Source organism: Lissotriton vulgaris, chromosome 3_1 (assembly GCF_964263255.1).
Source record: "Lissotriton vulgaris chromosome 3_1, aLisVul1.2, whole genome shotgun sequence".
Classification (NCBI taxonomy): Eukaryota; Metazoa; Chordata; class Amphibia; order Caudata; family Salamandridae; genus Lissotriton; species Lissotriton vulgaris.
This window is the reverse complement of record NC_141689.1, coordinates 1245218305-1245239580: the sequence shown is the minus strand read 5'-3', so window position 1 is coordinate 1245239580 and position 21276 is coordinate 1245218305. Positions and strand designations below refer to the sequence as shown.

General features: G+C 45.9%; 1 protein-coding gene across 1 annotated transcript in view; it reads left to right on the top strand.

Annotated features, from left to right (window-relative positions):
- Positions 1-21276, top strand: part of LOC147727733 (uncharacterized) — a 152426-nt gene that overhangs the window by 119085 nt on the left and 12065 nt on the right. The window contains exon 7 of the mRNA XM_086961731.1: positions 1270-1380. Coding sequence (XP_086817857.1) covers positions 1270-1380 — 111 coding nt within the window. The remainder of the gene's footprint in view (positions 1-1269; positions 1381-21276) is intronic.

Below are 21276 nucleotides of genomic sequence, written 5' to 3'. Positions count from 1 at the left end.
TCATCTCTTAAAACAGCATCATTTTGAATGGCACCTGGTCATTATCCTACTGATAATAATAATAATAATAATAATAATAATAATAATAATAATAATAATAATAATAACTGAAGCTTGTACAGCGCCTGGTTACACTAGCCAGTGTGTCGCGAGCTAATAACTTGGCCACCAGAATACCATACTATTATGACCTCTCACACCAGAACCTCCTAGTGCCTATCCCCTGGGGAATAAGTAGGTTTTCAAATCTTTGCGGAAAACCACCTCTGAGGTTTCCACACGGAGCCTGAGAGGAAGGCTATTCCCATGGCTCCCTTAAAAGATGAAGATTTATTGCCTTAGCTATGTTCATCTTGATAGCCACCTCCTTGGCTCGTACTGTTAGTGAACTCTGCCAGATCCATTAATGGGCTGGAATCTTCCATTCTTCAAACCTAGAGATATTAGTGTTGGGCTCAGACAGCCATCGCAACAGCAAGGCAACCGAAGTGGGATGTGGTTTGAGAAGTTACACTGGCCACACTGATCAGCATAGCTACATTTCTAGGCTGTGAATTTTCTTAGAAATTTGCCTCTAGCAAAAACTTTGCCAGTCTCCATATCCCATTGGGCTGAGCCGTACGTCAGTTATTGGTATAACATTAGGGTGCCTATGGTCTCGATTATATTGATGCCACTCCACAGGAGCAAAGCATTTCATAACCATGGTCTCTTTTTTTGTAACGTTATTTAATGGAGGCTTTATGGCCTTTTCACCTTAGGTCTGATCCTTGAGAGATATCTAGATAATCTGCCCGTAAGAGTTAACTGTGGGGTGCATGGGTTCAGAACTGGTACCATAAAAAGGAGTCTTTAGACCAGACACTAGGTAATGTAGTCTCCAGGAATTGGTAAGAATGATGGCTTATTATATTATAGGGTTTATTCACTAAAAACATGTATGAGTATGGCAAGTAGTACTATCGAAATACTATTTTACATACTATTATATGCCTTTCTGAGTTGGCCCTGGAACGTCCAACTTTCTATTACTATACATGCAGAGGGCACAGTCCTTTCTGTTTGTGCAGTATATGGCTATTCCTTCTATATTCCAAGTTAATATGTTTTGAGGCCAATTTACAAAGGTGTGTAAAAGTACATAAAATAGTACTACAGGAGTATTGCTTTTCATACTCAAAAATGTCATAGTGAATATACCGCTAAGAGCCCCTGATTACTAAATTTCTTTACTTTTTTGGTTAACTTGTTTTTTATTCTAATTAACAGGACGTGCCGTTAGTCCAGCAACCGTCGTAGTGTGCATAGACGAGGATGAAGAGACCAGTTCCACAGGTCCCCCCGATGTAGAGATAATAGAGTCCACTAGTAGGCCAGCAGGTGAGTTAATAGAGCTTACCTCCATCACATCTAAAAAAGTGCTATGCTTCATTTGGGTGTGTATGTATATATATAAGTATATATATATATATATATATATATATATATATATGTGTGTGTGCGTGTATGTATATACACACATTTATACATACACACAAAGCATGGCTCAGCAATTCTCTTTCTGTTGTGGACTTCAAAATGTAACATGTAACCCACTTGGGCACATGCTGTAACACTGTTTGGTTATCTCATATAAAGTACTCACCTCCAAATTAAACCACCATGTCATGTTGGTACTGGGCACTTGATAAAGCTTGATGTCTGTAACAGTGTTGTTCGCTATTGCCAGTGACCTTCTCAGTGTAAGATCTTTGCTAAAGGAGTGTGGGTTTTCTGATTAATACTTTAACAGACTAGTTATAGGTATCACCTACTAAAGTTTTAGCTACTCTAATGCTTCAAAGTAATTCCCTGAAGAACTCTCATCACTTGCTGAGCTTTTGATACCTCATAATAGGGCAAGACAAATATTCTTTATCAGAATTAGGTAGCCAGTTTAAAAATCCAGATATCAGTCAGTCAGAATTCAGCTATGAGATGGAAGAAGGAGAAACAACCGTCTCATAGCATGTGTTGCTGTAGATACACCTGCTCTGCATACTCCTGCGATCTAGTGTTGACCCAGACGTCTGCAACTTGTTTTTCTTCAAAGAAGTCTTTTGAATCATAAGGTATACTGATGCTGACTTCCCTTAATTGGCCATTGGGTATCAACTCTTTTGTTGGATTGTTTTTTCCGCCATCGGGTCTGGATGTGAATTGACATGACTCCGTGTTCAGCACAAACAGCACAGTTCTTTGGACTTTTTCTTTTCATCTCTTCGACCCCGGTAGCATCGGAAAACACATAGATGACGAATTACCCAGTTCACCAAACTTCTCCGTATCAGGCATCTAAAGTCCTTGGTGCTCGCCAGTTAATGTCTCAGGCCCTCTTTAAGGCATTTGGCCATGTCTCTCTAATTTTCTAGATTAAAATGCACCTAGAATGTTGGAAAGGAGGCTTTTTCAGTATTGTCCACTGTGACATTCCAAATGGACTAATGACCACCAAGTCTTTTAATCGGTGTCTCTCCCCCGAGCACAACTACATCAAGTATTTGGCCTACCTTACTCTCCGGTCCAAAAAGATCCTCGGCACCAACATGAGCACAAGTGGGCCCATCAGAGAATGCAGCACCAGGCTTAAGACACTACTGATATCTTTGGGAAGTAGGACGTTGAGGAAGAACAGTCAGGGCCATCAGAGCCAGAGCTCCTCCATTTGTCTCTGAATGTTGAGGTGGAATTTGCCTCGGAGTCTGAGCAAGAATAGCAGCAAGACCCTTGAGATGCTACACAGCAATCAAAACGTCACACTGTGCACCGTTTCCTCTGAGGACCACCTCAACACAGACAGCAGCCTCTATTCGAGGGCGACCACCTCTATTGTAAAGACCAGGCCTCTAGCCTTGGGCCGCAGTGACACTCAGCTGGACCACTAGTGTCTTTGGGCCATTGGTGGTGCTGAGCAAAAACGTCAGAGCTGAGACTGTCTCTGCCTTCGGGCAAGGAACCGAGCCAGCCTTCTAGTCTGAAACTCCTCACAAGCCTTCGTGGCTTAAAGACCTTCCAGTGGCGGCTAAGACACCATCGGCCAGATTCATCAAGGTAAGGAATTGCGAGTCCTTAATAGCGAATTTTAAGGATTCGCTATTAAGGACTCGCAAAACGGGATTCATGTAGGAATCGCAATTGAATTTTGTGATTCCCACTGATTCCTTATTTGCGATTAGCCATTAGCTAATCGCAAACAAGGAAGCGATTTCTAGGGTGCCAGGGGTGTCCAAAGGACACCCTGTAGGACCCCTGAAATGTAATCTACATTGGTGTTGCGCACACACATGTCCAAAGGACATGTGTGTGTGTAACATGCAACTTAGAAAAATGCATTTAAATGCATTTTTCTAAGTTTTCGCTATTTACCACGAGATTTGACCTCGCTGTAAATAGCGGCCCAAAATTGAGATTTCGCAATTTGAAAATGGTTCATGAATTGCATTTAAGGAATCTCAAATAGAGATTCCTTAAATGCATTTCCTCGCAAATGTGCGAATTCTTTAATAGCGAATTTTGCATTTGGGATGATGAATCCCAAATGCAAAAATTGCACTCGCAAAGGGCCAGATTCTCAGAGTCTGGCCCTTTGCGAGTGCAATTAAGCTTGATGAATCTGGCCGCATACTCTGTAGCAGTGCCAAAACCTATTCCAGCATTGAAAATTACCTTGAAGCCGAAAGCAAGATCAACGCTAAAACAACTCCAAAAGCCCAATCAACACCAAAAAGAGGCTTGTCCACTGCATCGCATGACTTCGAACAATCTATTCTCCAACACCTGCAGGATGAGCTTGATGCTCGGTAAAAGCGCTTGTTTATTCACCCCTCAAACATGGAAAATCGGAACAAAAGCTCAAGCAAAGTCAACTGACACTCTGCTTAGGAAAAGAAGGCTGCCATTTGAAGAGGAGGTTGATTTCGATCCTGCACCACCCCCAAAAGCAGTAAAAGTACAAGGACAGGTGCACCAGCCCCCCCACATAATCCATCTCCTCTTCATGTTCTCGTCCACATTCCCTTTCTCCTCCACCACCTCCTCTGCCTGCTTCTCTGCCTCCATCATTATCATCATATATTTTGATACCTCCTCTTCATGCTGTCTAGAGGGATCACCTCGATCTTCACATGGGGAAGGAGGCCTGAGTTACCTTTTAGACTCTTCATCCTGGCTTTGAAGAGGGCCCTTGGCTATGACACAGCTTCCAACCATGAGGTCATCCAGAAGGCAGCCACCTGGCACAAGGCGGGCATGCACTTAATCGAGGAAGAAGAGACTTCCTTGTTGAGATTCTATGTAGGAAACAGAACGGTCCAGTTCCTTCTCATGTTAAAGCAAATGCTAAAAACAATCAGCAGAGATCACGAGTTGACAAAAAATATTAAAACTCCCCAAATTATCCACATACATTCAGGGACAGTTACCACTTGGCACATTAGTTGCCCAGCCGCGCAAGCATGCAAATGCCCGGTGTACAGGAGGCACTTCCCCCCCAGACAAAGAGAGCAAAAAGATAGATGCGACAGGGGAGAGGATGACTGTACAAGCAGCTACACACTGTAGAAAAGGTAAAATAATTTCCAACACCACTATCCGCTGTTTCCTGGATGCTGCTGACACTACGCCAATGGGTATTAATGCCAGTGTCCTAATTGGAAGTCAAACTTGGAATTGTGGTGTCGGCTTTAATCCAGAAGTTCAACAACATTTAGTCAACCTGCTGTTTCATGGGGAACATCTCTTTGGACCCCAAGTTGATGTAAAGAAGATACAGACATGCGAAGGCCATATGTGGTCTTCAAACAGCTACTCCAGGGGGCTTCTTTCAGAAACATCAAACTAGGACAAGCAGTAAAGTTCTCATCCAGGGGATACTCATCAATAGTCATAATCTATGAATAATACCCATGTGCTGACGTAAATAATTAATTTACTCTCTTAATTTCTATGCAGGTAAGTACTTAATCAATAATAACTCAATCGGAATGAAAAAAGACAGAGTCCGTGGTGTTAGAGTTTCTAAGGGTTTTATTCCTCATTAAGGAATGGTCAAGACCAGGATATCATGTTCTGACCACCACAGGGGTGTCAGAAGGGATAGAGCAAACTTTATTGATATTACATAGCTTATATACTTAATTCACATCATAAGTAATAATGTAAGAGGCGTAACAGCTGAGAGAAGACAAGATAACGGTATACACGTGGTACTAGTACGTGATCAAGAGGCGTGAACTAGGCGTGAACCAGAGGTGTGTGCTAGAAACGTCACTGATAGGTGACGCAAGTGGGTGGCACCAAGGGGTGGTGCTAACAGAATTGTTGCAGTGTCAGCAGAAATCGGAAGCTTGGATGCGCGCGCAGCTGCATGACGTGTGATTGAAGGGGTGCAGGGGACTTGACATTTACACTGACGGAAAGAGACAGAAGTCTGGCATGTCAGACCAACTTGTACTTTTATCGTATCTGATATCTGATGTTTTAGGAACCATACTATCTGGGCGGAAAGGTCTCTAGGGCAGAAGCTATTCTATGCTAACTGTGGATGCGTGTATAAGCGCCTAAGTGTCTGCATGTGAAGCGTGGGGGCACGGGGCCTTCCATTGAAGCATGGTAACAGAGGCTATGAATTACTTGCATTGAGACAGGTCGGCCCTTTGGCTCTGCAGCTGGGGAGGATGTTTACTGGAGCTGGTAGGCAGGAATGCATTCTCGAGGAGCGGAACAGATAACTCGAAGGTTATAGTCAGTCTTGGCAGAAAGCAGGCTGAGCTGAGCGCGAGGGGCCGCGCTGAAAGTAAGTCAGAGTTCACGGGTACAGAGGTAGCCTGGGCAGAGGCTGTCAGAGTCAGGAAGCCAAAAGAGGCTCGATGGCAGAAATCAGGGCCTACTCTGCCAGAGCAGGAACATGTAAAGTGTACTTCAAAAAGACGGTGGCATAGCATACTTAGGAACGGACTATATAATCCATTCAGGGTGGATCTGAAAGAGGACAAGTTAACGTTGGACGCAAATGTATTTGCGTCTTCATAGCTGGCACAGGAGGGAAGTTACATGCACTTTAAGCTGGTACATGGAGTCGGTGGGGTACGCGCTAGGGAACATAACATGACCAAAAATTTATATTTCCTCATTCCCTCCTTGTTCCCTACGGACCCTTCATGAAATATCGATCCTCATGAATCGATCAGTTTGTTCTTGTAGCATCATTTGTTCTTCTTTCTTTCGTTTACGTTTTGAGAGAAAACTGGAGTGTTCAATACAAGAGGTGGCACACAGTCCACAAATCGCTGGCCCACACTGCAGGCACAGGCAGCAACTGAATACTAGGACTAGGCCAATGCCTAGGAAGGATAGGATCTTCCATCCCCAAGCTGTTAACGTTGTCCAGAACCAACCGGACCAAGTCCAGGTGCCTGGATTCTGATGTATCTGATTTGCAATTTTATGGAGACGGGTGATAGCTTGATATACAGATGGTGCGTTTTGTGGTATGAAAACACAGCAACTTGACCCGATGACCTTACAGGCTCCACCTCTATCTGCCAAGATGACGTCAATAACAAGACGATTCTGAAGGACAACAACCCGCATGGCGGACTGCTCTTCTGTTAAGTTACCTAAGGCGGAGGCAGTTTCATTCACTACTGCTTCAAGTTTTCTAGTTAATCTGCGTATTAATTTACTATTCTGAACAGGGCCTAAAAAGAAAAAGAATCCTTTATTAAAGTCGGTGTACTGTTCCCATGCCGTTTCTGTGTAGTCGACAAGTGGGATATCTCTTCTGGGTCTATTCTTTACTAGATTGGTATTTCTATGGTAATCAGGAGGAGCTAGAAAAACAGGTGGCAGAAGGAATGCAATGTAACAGGTACCATCCCAATCTGGAGGTAGACGTATGTATGCGGTATGACCACAAACAAAGTAAGAGTGACTAATAGCTTTGAAAGACGATTTTCCATGATCACTGAATTCGACCACAGTAGTGCATTTACTATGACCTAAGTGTACTGAACCTTTCTTCTTGATACATAATTCACCAGTGACTGGCAATACTGACATAACGGGTAGAACGGGTGTGGCTTCGGATTCGACAGTGAGAATCATGAGGCTAATTGTATAATTACCTAATCCATACACTTCATTTTCTAGATCAGTTCCTATTCTGGTGGGGAGTCCCTCCTTATCTGGGTAACAGACGTCTAGTAGGACTAAGTTCAGGTTTCCCCAAACCCAGCCCCCATCGAAAACAGCAATATCAGGATCTAAGGAGTTAATTATTTTAAACCATGCTCCGCAGGAGCCATTGTGAGTGAACGGGTACGGAAAGAGGGGCAGAGCTCCCTTGTAATTCTGGTAGGGAGGGAGTCGGCCACATATCCAGCAATTTGTAGCATTGTTAGTTTGATGAGAATGATGTAGCATACTAATGAATGTATTGTTGCGCAGCGCAAGTCTGTAGGAAAGCTCGTGTGGAGGTAACTCACTAAAAGTGTGTTCAGCAGAAACATTGTAAGCAGAATGTTCACGCTTGAAAATAGGATAATAGATAGGCAAAACGATACTGACAACAATAATTAAAATACTCAGAATAAACATGATTAATAGTGTCACTATACAGTGACTACGAAGTGATTTACAATATGTACGTTTCTTGGCCTCTCTCTCTCTCTCTCTATCTCGATCTAGGGGATACATGTCAGAGACTATTTAACCGATTCACCTAGGGGAGGACTTAAACAATTAAACTGTCTGACTTGCTAGATCGTAATTTCATGCGATAATTTTCTTGAGGAGTTTTTTCTCGTTCAGATTCTGTAAAGTCTTTTTGTTCGACACAGTCTTTGGTGGGGGTGGACGAGTCTCGGTCAGGTTTCAGTCCAGAGAATTTTTTTATATGACTCGTGTGGACCCACCCCTTTCTTCCTTCTATTTTCACTGCCGTCCTTGTTGTTAGAAGAACGGTCTTCGGGGACTTCCAGCGGGGCTCCAGCGGACTCTTTCTGTCGAAGTTGCGGACGAACACAAGGTCGCCAGGACGGACGTCGTGTGGCTTTACATCAGTGTTGTCAGGGAAGGCTGCGGCAACCTGTGAACGACATGATTGGAGTGCAGACATCAAGGAGGCAAGGTAATCTGTCAACATGTTACAATCAACATCAGTAATCTTTTTCGGAATGGGCGTCCCCCACATATTCGGTGGTCTGCCAAAGACCACCTCGTACGGGGATAGCCCTGATCTCGAATGGGCGACCATCCTCATGTAGAATAGTGCCACTGGCAGGGCGACTATCCAGTCGACCCCTTTCTCCTGACATATTTTGGCAAGGCGGATCTTTAGTGTCTGGTTATGCCTTTCTACAAGGCCTGTGGCTTCGGGGTGTCGGACACAATGGAACTTCCACTGGTATCCCAGTAATAAGGAAACTTCCTTCATTAATGCAGATGAGAATGGCTGACCGTTATCTGAGTACACGACACGAGGCAGGCCGTATCGTGGGAAGAATTCACGAACCAACTGCTTGGCAGTGGTCGGAGCAGTGTAATCTGGGACTGGGTATGCTTCGGTCCAGCGGGACAGAGCACAGACAACTACGAGAACATATTTAAATCCTCGACAACGGTCCATCTGGATATAATCCATCTGGAGGACTTCAAAAGGGTGATCGGGAGGATGAAATCCACCTTGCTCTACAGGGACGCTTTTTCCTGGATTGAACTGACAACAGATCATGCAAGTACGCACTTTCTGTTTTGCTGCTGCTCGTAAGTGTTTATTGTTCCAGAGATTTTGTAAACTGTCTAACATCGCTTTCTCTCCTAGATGTGCAGGACTATGTGCTGTATTTATCATAACTTGAACCATAGAGTCAGGGAGAAACCATGTAGATTTTCCCTTCGTCATCCAACCTTGATCTGTCTGGATCCCTCCTAGTTCGATCCATTTCTTTATTTCTTCTGGAGTAGCATGTGTCTGAATGTCGATAACATCTAGTGTGGGATCCCTGACTGTCATACAGTTTGTCGGATCTGTTGTCATTGTCGTATCAGTTATCTGAGTGTGGGTCAGTGCTGTATGTTTTGCTGTCTGGTCTGCCAGGTCGTTACCCTGGGAAACAGAATCTGTGACTTTAGTATGTGCTTTACACTTCATGACGGATATGGCTGAAGGCAGATGTATTGCTTCTAATAGTGCTTGAATGAGAGGACCGTGTTGGATTTTGGCACCATGAGAGGTCAGAAAACCTCGTTCTTGCCACAGCATGCCGAAGTCGTGTACGACTCCGAACGCATAACGGGAATCAGTGTATATGTTGACATTTCTGTTCTTGGCTAGAATACAGGCTCGGGTCAGAGCGATGAGCTCTGCCGCTTGAGCAGACAGTGTATCAATACGATGTGTTTCTTTAACTTCAGTTTCAGTGGTCACGGCATACGCGGCCACTAGCTCTCCTGTACTTGTTCTCATGCATGAACCGTCCACATAAAGTGTCAGGTCTGGATTTGTCAATGGAACATCTGTTAAATCTCGTCGGGGCTTTGTTACTGCATTAATGATCTCTATGCAATCATGCGGAGCTGGATCTGTCATAACTGTAGGTAACAGTGTTGCTGGGTTCAAGATACTGCAACGTCTGATTTCTATGTGTGGCTGGAATAGTGTCAATTCGTAACCTGTCAGTCGTGCTATAGTCAAGTGTTGAGTTTGGGTTCTGTTTAAAAGAACCTCTACAGAATGTGGGACTTGTACTGTTAACTGATGACCTAGAACAATTGAATCGCTCTGTCTGATTGCTAACGCTGTTGCTGCTACTGACTTTAAGCACGCAGGGAGTGCCTGGGCTACTGAATCCAATGTACTTGAAAAATAAGCGCAAGGCTTATGTGAACCTGCTTGATCTTGAGTGAGGACAGACAATGCTGTACCGTCACGTTCTGTAACAAAAAGTGTAAACGGTTTGCTGTAACATGGTGTCGCTAAAACTGGTGCTTGGCATAATGCTTTCTTTAATTCCTCAAAGGCTTGTGTATGTTCCTGAGTCCAAGGGAGGGCAGGCGAAGTTGCTGCCTCCTGCGTCGTTAACTGGATGAGTGGTTTAGCTAGAAATGCATATTGAGGAATCCATTGTCTGCAGTACGAGGTGAGGCCTATAAAGGCCCGCACTTCCTTTTGCGTCTGGGGTCGTGGCATATTTACAATTAACTGAATGCGGTCGGGAGTGAGCTGTCTCCCCACTTTGGACAGCAAGTGACCCAAGTACACAACTTGCTGAACACAGAATTGTAGCTTCGAAGGAGACACCTTGTGTCCCTTGTCGGCCAGGAAATGTAAAACTGTCAATGATGCTTGTTCACATTCGGGCTCACTTCGTGCGGTGATCAGTAGATCATCGACGTATTGTAGTAAAGCGGTGTTAACTGGCATTCGAACACAATCTAGTTGTCTTTTCAGTGCTTGACTATAGATGCTGGGGCTTTCTGTGAATCCTTGAGGTGCGCGGGAAAATTTGAAACTTCGTCCATTTAAACTGAATCCGAAGAGATATTGGCTCTCCGGATCAATAGGTACACTGAAGAAAGCGTTCTTGAGGTCAATTACAGTAAAGAACGTTGCTTCTGAATCAATAGCAGTCAATAGGGAAGAGATATCGGGGACCACAGGGAACTGCGGTACGATGCACTTGTTCAGTTCTCGAAGATCAATCACCAGCCGATATACTGGCGGTGCATTGGGGTCTGTACGTTTAAGAATTGGAATGATGGGTGAATTACAGATATTGGAGTCGGTCTCTACGACCACCCCCTGGGCAATTAGCTCTTCAATGATTTTCAGTAAAGCCACTACAGCATCGGGCGGTAACTTGTATTGTCTGATTCTGGGTAGAACAACTCCTGTCTTGAGTGTAACACGATATGGAGTGATATGCATACAACCTACGTCAGCTGGGCCTTTTGCCCATAGGTGATCTGGTACATTTTTCAATCTGACATCAAAATCTCTTAAAACATAATGACCCTTGAAATCCCGTAGAAAGAGTCTGACCCCCTCCGGGGAACAGCATATTATGGCTCCTAGAGCCTTCAGTGTTTTAATTCCTAACAGATTTTCTGGGCATGATTTCGTAAGTAACAAGTCTGTAACTCGTGATAATGGACCCACAGCCAGTGGTACTGGTTCCGATACTTCATTTACAATAGGCTGTCCTGAAAAACCAAGGGATACATTCTGTGAGCCTGAGAGGGGTGCCCCTGGGACTTCATTGTGACTGATTGTAGTGCGACTTGCCCCTGTGTCAATTAAAAACTTTCTGTCTTTTCCCAATACGTGACTGTGTACATAAGGACCTTCTTGATCTACAGGAATTTCAATAAGAGGCAAACCACCTTCCCTCTCTAGGCTGTTTCATGTATATCGGGGGTAATCTGGATATGCAGATTGGGCATACTGGTACATCTGTTGTGAGACTTGCTGAGTCGCGGCAATGGGCTGTGGCTGCGGTACTGCTACTGTCTGTGCTGTGTGGGATGGAGCATGCATAGGCTGTGTGTTCTGCATTGGCTGTACATTTTGTGAGGTCTGTTGCTGAACCTGATCGTGTCTAGGCGGATGCGGTCTTTCTTTAGTTTTACCTGTCGAGATGTTGTGTTTCAGGACTGGGCATTCATGTACATAGTGACCTGGCTGCTTGCAGTAATTACATGTCCCTTTAACGGGAGCTGTAGAGTGATTGGTCTGGGCCCCACCTTTTCTTTGACCGTCGGCTGGGACCGTCTGAGCTACTAACATTTTCATTTTCGTGTCTTTCATACGTTTCTGTTCCTGATCTTGTTCTTCCCTAATTCTGTTCTGATGATACTGTAACATTTGTAACATCTGGGATGGCGTATTTGCCTGCCAAGTACTTTCAACTTTGTACACTCTATTTTTAACTAATGGTAGGGAATTCTCTACTAATTTTGATACAAAAAGGTGTGGATATGACTCGCTACTAGGTTGTAGGCCACTATTTATAATGAAACATTTCTCGAATCTGGAATAGAAGTCACTAGTATCTTCATCTTGTTTCTGTTTACAGGACGAGATGGCGTCCCAATCTTCCTTTCTAGTTGTCAATAATCTTGGCAAAACCTGTACTATTAATCCGGGTAATGCTTTAGTCCTATCCCCAAGGCCTAACCCTGGGATCCGTTTGCTTTCTTCGTCTTCTATTTCCGCCCATGCTATCTTTGCCTCCCCTACCTCCCAATCTTTTTCCTTTAATTTCTCGTAAATGCCCGTGGGCAAAAGTACTTTTAACATTTTCATGATATCATCATACGTGTAATCTCCCATCAGTAACATGTCTTTGAGCTCTCTGTGAAAACCTGCAGGGTCTTTATCGTGACACGGGACTAATTTCTTCATTTCTAACAGTTCTAACTTAGTCAGTGGTGTGTGAACATACACACGCTTCAAAACTTGATCCGCACCCATAACTGGGTGTACTTCTCGTAATGGGTTCTGACTTTCAATGCCACTCAGGCATTGCATGTGGTACGTTTTTCTTTCTGGAGGCGGGGGGGGACATATTCAGAACTTATAAAGGTGCTATATTTATGTCGTTGTTCTAGAATTATTTGTATTAACTTGGTGCTGAAACCTCTCCATCTATCCATGAGTAGTGCTTCTAATGTTTCGTGTAAGGGACCTGGATCGGAATGATGGTTTCTGAACTTGATGAGGAGGTGCTGAATCATGTATACACCTGCTATTTTCTGCTCTTCTGGGGAAAGGTTCAAGAATGTCTGCGCTAACGTATCATCATTATATATGTCTGGGTTTTCGGCCCATAACACGGCTGACCGGGCTAGTTCCTATCTGCTTTAATTTGCTGAAAAACGGCATTTTGCTTACTTATTACTGAGTGCTCGATCTTTACTATTTAATACGAGTTACAGCTAGTTGATACAAGAAACACAATAATGCACATTAAACAGTCACATTCATACCACGACATTAATCACATAAGAACATTGAAGACATAGATGACTACCCCCCTATACTGGATGTACTGCTCAACAGTACAGATACACTGGTGTAACAGTGCAGAAATTCGGAATACTAGATATACTGCTAAACAGTACAGATACACTGCCTAAAAACAGTGCAGACCGGACTTGCGTACCCAAACCCGTCTAGATACGACCCAGCAATGGTACTCACCGGGAAGCACGGAAACAGAAGGCCTCGGAAAACTCGACTGGACTCGACTCGGTACTTCGGAAAACCTCGGAAAACTTCGGAAAACCTCGGTGGGCCTCTTGACACCTCGGACCTTGCTTCTTTCGGCTAGGCTCTGGTCGGGATCCTCCGCACTCCTCACCGCCTCGTCTGGGCACTGATCGCAGTCTTCGTCACCTCCGTGGGTCAGAGGGAGATGCAGGAAATCCTGCCAGTACGCGTAGGTTCCTTCTAACTGATGGCAGGGGACAGAGCTTGCAACGCACCAACCGGCGCGTGAGGTGGGGGAGGGGTCCCTTTTCGGGCGCCAAAATGACGTAAATAATTAATTTACTCTCTTAATTTCTATGCAGGTAAGTACTTAATCAATAATAACTCAATCGGAATGAAAAAAGACAGAGTCCGTGGTGTTAGAGTTTCTAAGGGTTTTATTCCTCATTAAGGAATGGTCAAGACCAGGATATCATGTTCTGACCACCACAGGGGTGTCAGAAGGGATAGAGCAAACTTTATTGATATTACATAGCTTATATACTTAATTCACATCATAAGTAATAATGTAAGAGGCGTAACAGCTGAGAGAAGACAAGATAACGGTATACACGTGGTACTAGTACGTGATCAAGAGGCGTGAACTAGGCGTGAACCAGAGGTGTGTGCTAGAAACGTCACTGATAGGTGACGCAAGTGGGTGGCACCAAGGGGTGGTGCTAACAGAATTGTTGCAGTGTCAGCAGAAATCGGAAGCTTGGATGCGCGCGCAGCTGCATGACGTGTGATTGAAGGGGTGCAGGGGACTTGACATTTACACTGACGGAAAGAGACAGAAGTCTGGCATGTCAGACCAACTTGTACTTTTATCGTATCTGATATCTGATGTTTTAGGAACCATACTATCTGGGCGGAAAGGTCTCTAGGGCAGAAGCTATTCTATGCTAACTGTGGATGCGTGTATAAGCGCCTAAGTGTCTGCATGTGAAGCGTGGGGGCACGGGGCCTTCCATTGAAGCATGGTAACAGAGGCTATGAATTACTTGCATTGAGACAGGTCGGCCCTTTGGCTCTGCAGCTGGGGAGGATGTTTACTGGAGCTGGTAGGCAGGAATGCATTCTCGAGGAGCGGAACAGATAACTCGAAGGTTATAGTCAGTCTTGGCAGAAAGCAGGCTGAGCTGAGCGCGAGGGGCCGCGCTGAAAGTAAGTCAGAGTTCACGGGTACAGAGGTAGCCTGGGCAGAGGCTGTCAGAGTCAGGAAGCCAAAAGAGGCTCGATGGCAGAAATCAGGGCCTACTCTGCCAGAGCAGGAACATGTAAAGTGTACTTCAAAAAGACGGTGGCATAGCATACTTAGGAACGGACTATATAATCCATTCAGGGTGGATCTGAAAGAGGACAAGTTAACGTTGGACGCAAATGTATTTGCGTCTTCATAGCTGGCACAGGAGGGAAGTTACATGCACTTTAAGCTGGTACATGGAGTCGGTGGGGTACGCGCTAGGGAACATAACATGACCAAAAATTTATATTTCCTCAGTGCGGGATCCCGGAGTATATGGAAAATACTTATATACATACATATATATGCATATGTGAAAACATATAGCTGCAGCCTAAAATGTTTCCAACATGACAAAAATACCAAAATTACATAGGTTTGCATTTTAGTACCAATACCCTCCTTACCTAAAAGGAAAAGAGGAAGCAGTAAATAATTGTCATACAACAATGCTTTATTACCATTAAGAAAGCTTGTAATTGCAGGCAGTTGCCTTTAGGCTGCAGCAGAGTAACAAGAAAGAAAGAAAACTTACACCTTGCCTTTAAGGCATTAGAGTTAGGGTACCGTGCCTTTAAGACCTGTAGGAGACCCCCTGCTCCCATGATGCACCACAGTTGGCAGTTAGGTCAGTTCTTTTTTCCGGCTCCTTCTGGGAAGATCCTGGAGGTTGAGCTTTTCAGTTTTGTGACTGAAAGTGTTTTACTTGAGAATTTTCTCACAAAATCCGAAATTTTCTTATTCCTAAATGCATATTCTACTGGTTTTACCTGAAACGTTTCCAGTCAGAATGCGGTCTTTATTTAGGAAATGCCCTCCCTGTGACAAGAAAATGGCACTGGCCGACCCACAGTCAGTGTGTATTGTGTGTCTTCCATCTTCACACAATCCTGACCAGTGCTATCATTGCCAGAAGTTTTCCAGGCGGACTCTGCGCGACAGGGAACATATTAAGCTTCATGCCCAGCTGGAGAAGGACAGAAGCCACCATCGAGGTGACCAAGGAGACTTCAGAGCACCTTCTCCAAGTAAGCAACACCGAAAACAACAACGTTCCCCCTCTACTGAATCCAGAAAGAAGAAGGTGACAGGAGATTCGCCGTTGAGGTCGCCGTCGAAGAGGCCGAGACACTCTTCAGCGTCGAGGGACAGATCGTCATCTTGACGTCGACATCCTCCGCCGCATGCCAGTAACTCGGCGTTGAGGCACAACATTTCGGGCTCGAAGGCTGTGGCTCCTGAGAGACCTCAGTCGACGTTGAGGCACTCTCCGCCACCCTCGAAGGGGTCGGCGTTGAGAGGCGCAGCGGCGAACATCACGCCACAAGTGGGCATGTCGACGTCGAGAGCGTCGCTAAGGTCCCATGATACGACGTCGAGAAGGTCGACCCCACACCAACGTCATGAGAAGTCGACGTCGAGGTCCCCATGTCGCCGTCGAAGGTCGGCATCAAGGTCTCTGCATCGCCATCGAAGGTCAACGTCGAGACCAACATCAAGGGCAGGAAGGCGATCCCCTAGCAGATCACCACGAACATCGACGCCGATGGTGACTCAGACCTCATCGATGTCGAGGCACTCTACGTCGAGGGAGAAAATTGCAGAGGTTTCGGAGGAGACCCTGCGTATGTCGACGTCTGGATCCAGATCGACTTCTAGAGCCCAGTTATCATCCCCAGGGCTTCATATCGTGCAGATTTCACCAGAGAAATCTCCTAGTCCTGCAGAGAAGAGGGCCTTCGGCCTTTCACCTCAATGGCTGCAGGGTGTCGGAACAGCTGACTGCAGAAGTCTGGGCTCGGACTACTCCCGCACATACTCGCTATCCAGGATCTCCTGATAAAAATGCTTCTGCAGGACCTTCCAGATTTCCCCCCAAAAGACCAAGATCACCTTCCACACACCGATCACGGTCAAGGGGTCGTCACAGCACTCTTCACGAACGTCCACATAAGAGAAGACACAGACGATCATCAACCTGGTTTTCTTCTACGAGGTCCTCTGTCCGGGACTATTCTCCGACGTTTTCATTGACTCCTCCATCTAGGGTCTCTCCCATCGATGACATCGCAACTTTCTCAGACGTTCTTGGTAGAGGAGCGCAGAAGTTGAATATCACTTTGCATACTCCTGTGGTTCCCACATCAATCATCTTTGACACTTTACACCATGGTACAGCTCCTAGACTGCTGCTTCCTCTGGTGCCAGGTTTCTTGGAACCAGCTATGGCCACGTTCCTTACTCCTGCTACGGTGGGGTCGGTCCCCTCGAGTATTGCTAAGAAGTATAAGGCTCCAGCCGAGGACCCCTTGTTTCTTAGAGCTGATCCCACAGCGGACTCCGTCATTGTGGCAGCCGCCATGTGGGCACACTCAGCATATTCTTCATCTTCTGTCCTCCAGAAAAGGACAGCAAACAGATGCACTCCTGTGGCAGAAAAATGTGCAATACTTCTGTTCATCAATGAAGATTTCAAGTGCCTCAGCCCTCCTGGGGCGTTATGATAGATCTCTTTGGGACTCCCTGTCAAGGTTCACCGACAAGCTCCCCAAGGAAGATCGGCAGGACTTGCACGAGATCCTACAGGGGGGTGATCTGGTAGCCAATCAAGTCATAAGCGCGGCAGCCGACGCCTCAGATCTCACCGCTCATGGCTACTCCTATGGCATCTGTTCGCGGCGCTCAGCATGGTTGCGCCTCACGGGTCTCAAACCCGATGCACAGAAAAAAATCCTGAACCTTCTGTTTAACGGCTCCTCCTTATTTGGGGCTTATGCCAATGAGGAGATGAATGAGATGAAGGCCGAGCTGGATACGGTCAAAGCTGTTGGTCTGGAGAAGAGGAAGGAGTTTCGCAAACGCTTTTGACAGAGCGACAAACGTTCCTTCCAACATAGGGTTCAAACCCCTCAATGGTCCTCCCAGAACCAGCATAGGTCCCAATTCCAGCAAAGGCGCCCTGGCAGAGGAAGGGGGAACAACAAGCAGCAACAGTCCGCCTCCAAGCAGCCTCCCAAACAGTGAGCCATTGCTTCCTCCGCACCCGTTCGCCAATCCGGTAGGAGGGAGTATCGTTTTTCACCTGGAAGAGAGGGACACCATAACAAGAGACAGATGGGTGCTGAATATTGTGCAGCATGGTTACTTGCTGAGGTTAAAGTCTCCCCCCGCAAGTGCCCCTACAATTGAATCTCCTGCCTCAAACACCAAATCGGCTTTTACAGGACGAAGTATCTGCCCTCCTCTCCAAGAGGGCTATAGAAGAGGTTCCACCTTTCCAGAGAAACCAGGGGGTATACTCATGGTACTTTCTGGTCCAAAAACGAGGAGTAGCCAAAGAGTACAGACCTATCCTCCACCTGTGCCTGCTGAACAGGTTAATCAAAAAAGAGAAATTTTGAATGCTAGCCTTGCACCAAATCTTCCCACATCTTCATCAGGGAGACTGGATGTGTGCCATCAACCTGCAGGATGCTTACTTTCACATTCCTGTGTCAGTGAAGCATTGAGAATTTCTCAGGTTTCAGGTTTCTCGCCGGCACTATCATTACCGAGTGCTTCCGTTCGGGCTCAAATCCACCCCTCGGACATTCTCCAAGTGCATGGCGGTGGTGGCTGCCTTCCTCCTCAGGCAGAAGACCTTCTTCTATCCCTACCTAGACGACTGGCTCCTAAAAAGTTCCACACCTGCACTGCTCCAGAGCCATCTCTCTTCTGATGCATTCCTTGGGGTTGCAAGTTAACTACAAAAAAGTCAGTCCTCAACCCCACACAAAAGATGCATTATCTGGGCTCCTTTCTGGACTCCTCAAAGGCAAGCGTGTGTCCTTCGGAGTAGAGGTTGTGATCCATGCTGCTCAAGTGCCACACTCTCCTCAGCTCTACACATCCCACAGCCAGGCAAGTGTCTTCACTGCTGGGGTCGATGGCCTCATGTATATACATTGTGCCCAATGCCAGACTTCACATGCGGCCTCTGCAACAATCTCTCGAAGATCAATGGACACAGAGGTCAGGCCGTTGGGAAGATCGTGTCTCTCTCCCTCAAGCTGCCAGGGACTCCATCAAATGGTGGATGAAACACTCTCACCTTCTGCGAGAAGTCCCTTTTCATCAGATACCTCCGACCCAGACAGTGGTTACAGATGCCTCACTGCAGGGTTTGGGAGCTCATATGGACCAGCTTCACGTACAAGGTCTGTGGTTCGAGACAGAGACAGAGAGAAGTTATCACATCAACTTCTTGGAACTAAGGGCGGTCCATCTTGCTCTCAAGTCTCGTCCATCTTGCTCTCAAGTCTCTGTACCCATCCCTGCAGTCCAGCTCCATTCAGATTCAGACGGACAACACAACAAAAATGTTCTATCTGAACAAACAGGGAGGCACCAGGTCACGGATCCTATCTCTGGAGGCCCAGGCCATATGGAAGTGGCTTCTGGCGAGGGGTCTCACGATTGTAGCCGTTAATCTTCCAGGGACCTTGAACGTGCAGGCAGATTGTCTCAGCAGAGACTTCGTAGAAGCGTACGACTGGGTGCTGAACGACGAAGTCGCTCAGGACATTTTTCAGCACTGGGGAGTGCCAGACATCGACCTGTCCGCAGACGCAGCAAATACAAAATGCTGTGTCTTCGCGTCCAGATTCCCCTAGCAAGGATCACGGGTGAATGCACTTTTGATCAACTGGTCGCAGGCATTGCTGTACACTTCTCCGCCACTGCCTCTGATCCCGGCGGTAATACAGAAATTTTACAGGACCAACACCAGAGTGATCCTGATAGCACAGGAGTGGCCACGCCAGTGGTGATACCCTGATCTCCTACAGCTGTCAGAATCCCCACACCGGAGGCTGCCCTGCCGCCGGACTTGCTGACCAAGAACGAAGGGAGAGTATTCCATCTCAATATCCTGTCTCTGCAATTGACTGCATGGCTCCGGAGGTCAGACCTCTCTGCCGACTGTATGCACATTCTCAGTGAAGCAAAGAGACCCTCCACCTGAAAGTCTTATGCTTTCAAGTGGAAGAGATTCTACCTGTGGTGTAAAAGGATAACGCTTTTGATCAGATCAAAGATCAAGAGCAGGTGATCCTCCCCTTCTTGCTGTACTTAGCTAAGTCAGACCTGAAATACCCCTCCATCAGGGTCCATCTAGCTGCTATTACAGCTTATAGAAAGTCTCCTACTCAGACCTCATTCTTCCAAATGCTTGTGGTCAAGGATTTTCTAGAGGGGCTCAGGAAAGTTTATCCATCAGTGAGATCTTCTCTTTCTTGGGAGCTTAATATTGTACTCACCAAGCTGATGGGTGCTCCGTTCGAGCCTATTCATAAGGCGTCTTTGCAGCATTTAACCTGGAAGGCTGCCTTCCTAGTAGCAATCACTTCAGCCCGCAGTGTGAGTGAGATTCAGGCGCTGTGCTGCAAGGAGCCTTACACTGTGTTCCATGCCAATAGAGCGGTGCTACGTCCACATCCGAGCTTCCTCCCTAGGGTGGTCTCTGCTTTTCACATTAATCAAGTTATTACACTGCCCACTTTCTTTCCTCAGCCAACCACTTCCCCGGAGAGGTCTTTACATTCTTTAGATCTCCGGATGGTATTAAAGTTTTACCTAGCAAAAACGCTTCCACTTAGGAAGTTTGAACGGCTTTTTGTTAACTATGTCCCACGAATACCGGTCTAGCTGCTTCTAAAAGATCTATTTCTAGATGGTTCCTCTCTTGTATAGCTTCATCCTATCAGTTAGCTATTAAGACCTTACAAGGCAGACCAAAAGCACACTCTACCAGAGGGAAAGCTTCTACCACAGCTCTCCTTCGCAACGTTCCGATATCTAAAATCTGCAAGGCAGCCACATGGCGGTCAGTGCATACTTTCACACGCCATTACTGTCTATATTCTGATGCTCAAGCCGATGTCCAAGTTGGGCAGGCTTCTTTACGGAATTTGTTTGCATAATTGCATTTTGAATGTAATGTTGTTTCATGTTCTATATACTCTGTTGCTCGTCCGCAAGACTTTGGGTATGGGCTTGCTACTCTATTCATAGATTATGACTATTGATGAGTATCCCCTGCATGAGAAGGATTAGTTACTTACCTGTAATCCTAGTTCTCATCCAGGGGTATACTCATCAAAGTCATAAGCGACCCACCCTCCTCCCCAGACGAGCATTCTTGTAATTATTGTATATTGATTGCATATCTACTCAGGTGTCTCTACACCATCAAAAAGAATTGACCTAACAGCCACCTGTGGTGCATCATGGGAGCAGGGGGTCTCCTGCAGGTCCTAAAGGCATGGTACCCTAACTCTATTGCCTTACAGGCAAGGTGTCAGTTTTCTTTGTTTCTAGTTACTCTTGCTGCCTACAGGCAACTGCCAGCAATTACAAGCTTTCTTTATGGCAATAAAGCATTGTGGTATGACAATTATTTACTGCTTCCTCTTTTTCGCTATAGGAATGGTTTGGGCGGCAGGCAATATCACATCCCAGCTCACATAAGAGGTGGTGACATCAAACTGAAACTTAGAAGACTGGAGTCTAGATTTATTATCGACCTACAAACTAAGATTCCCAGAGGCCTGAACAGTGGGGAGGAACTGGCAGTGCACTTGGGAAAATAGGCCAACCTTTTTCATACTGAAACTGAAAACCAGAAAACGAGTCAAGAAATATGTAAAATATGCCGATACACGGCTCAATTTTGTGAGGTAACTGGCGGCCCCAGTACACGGAG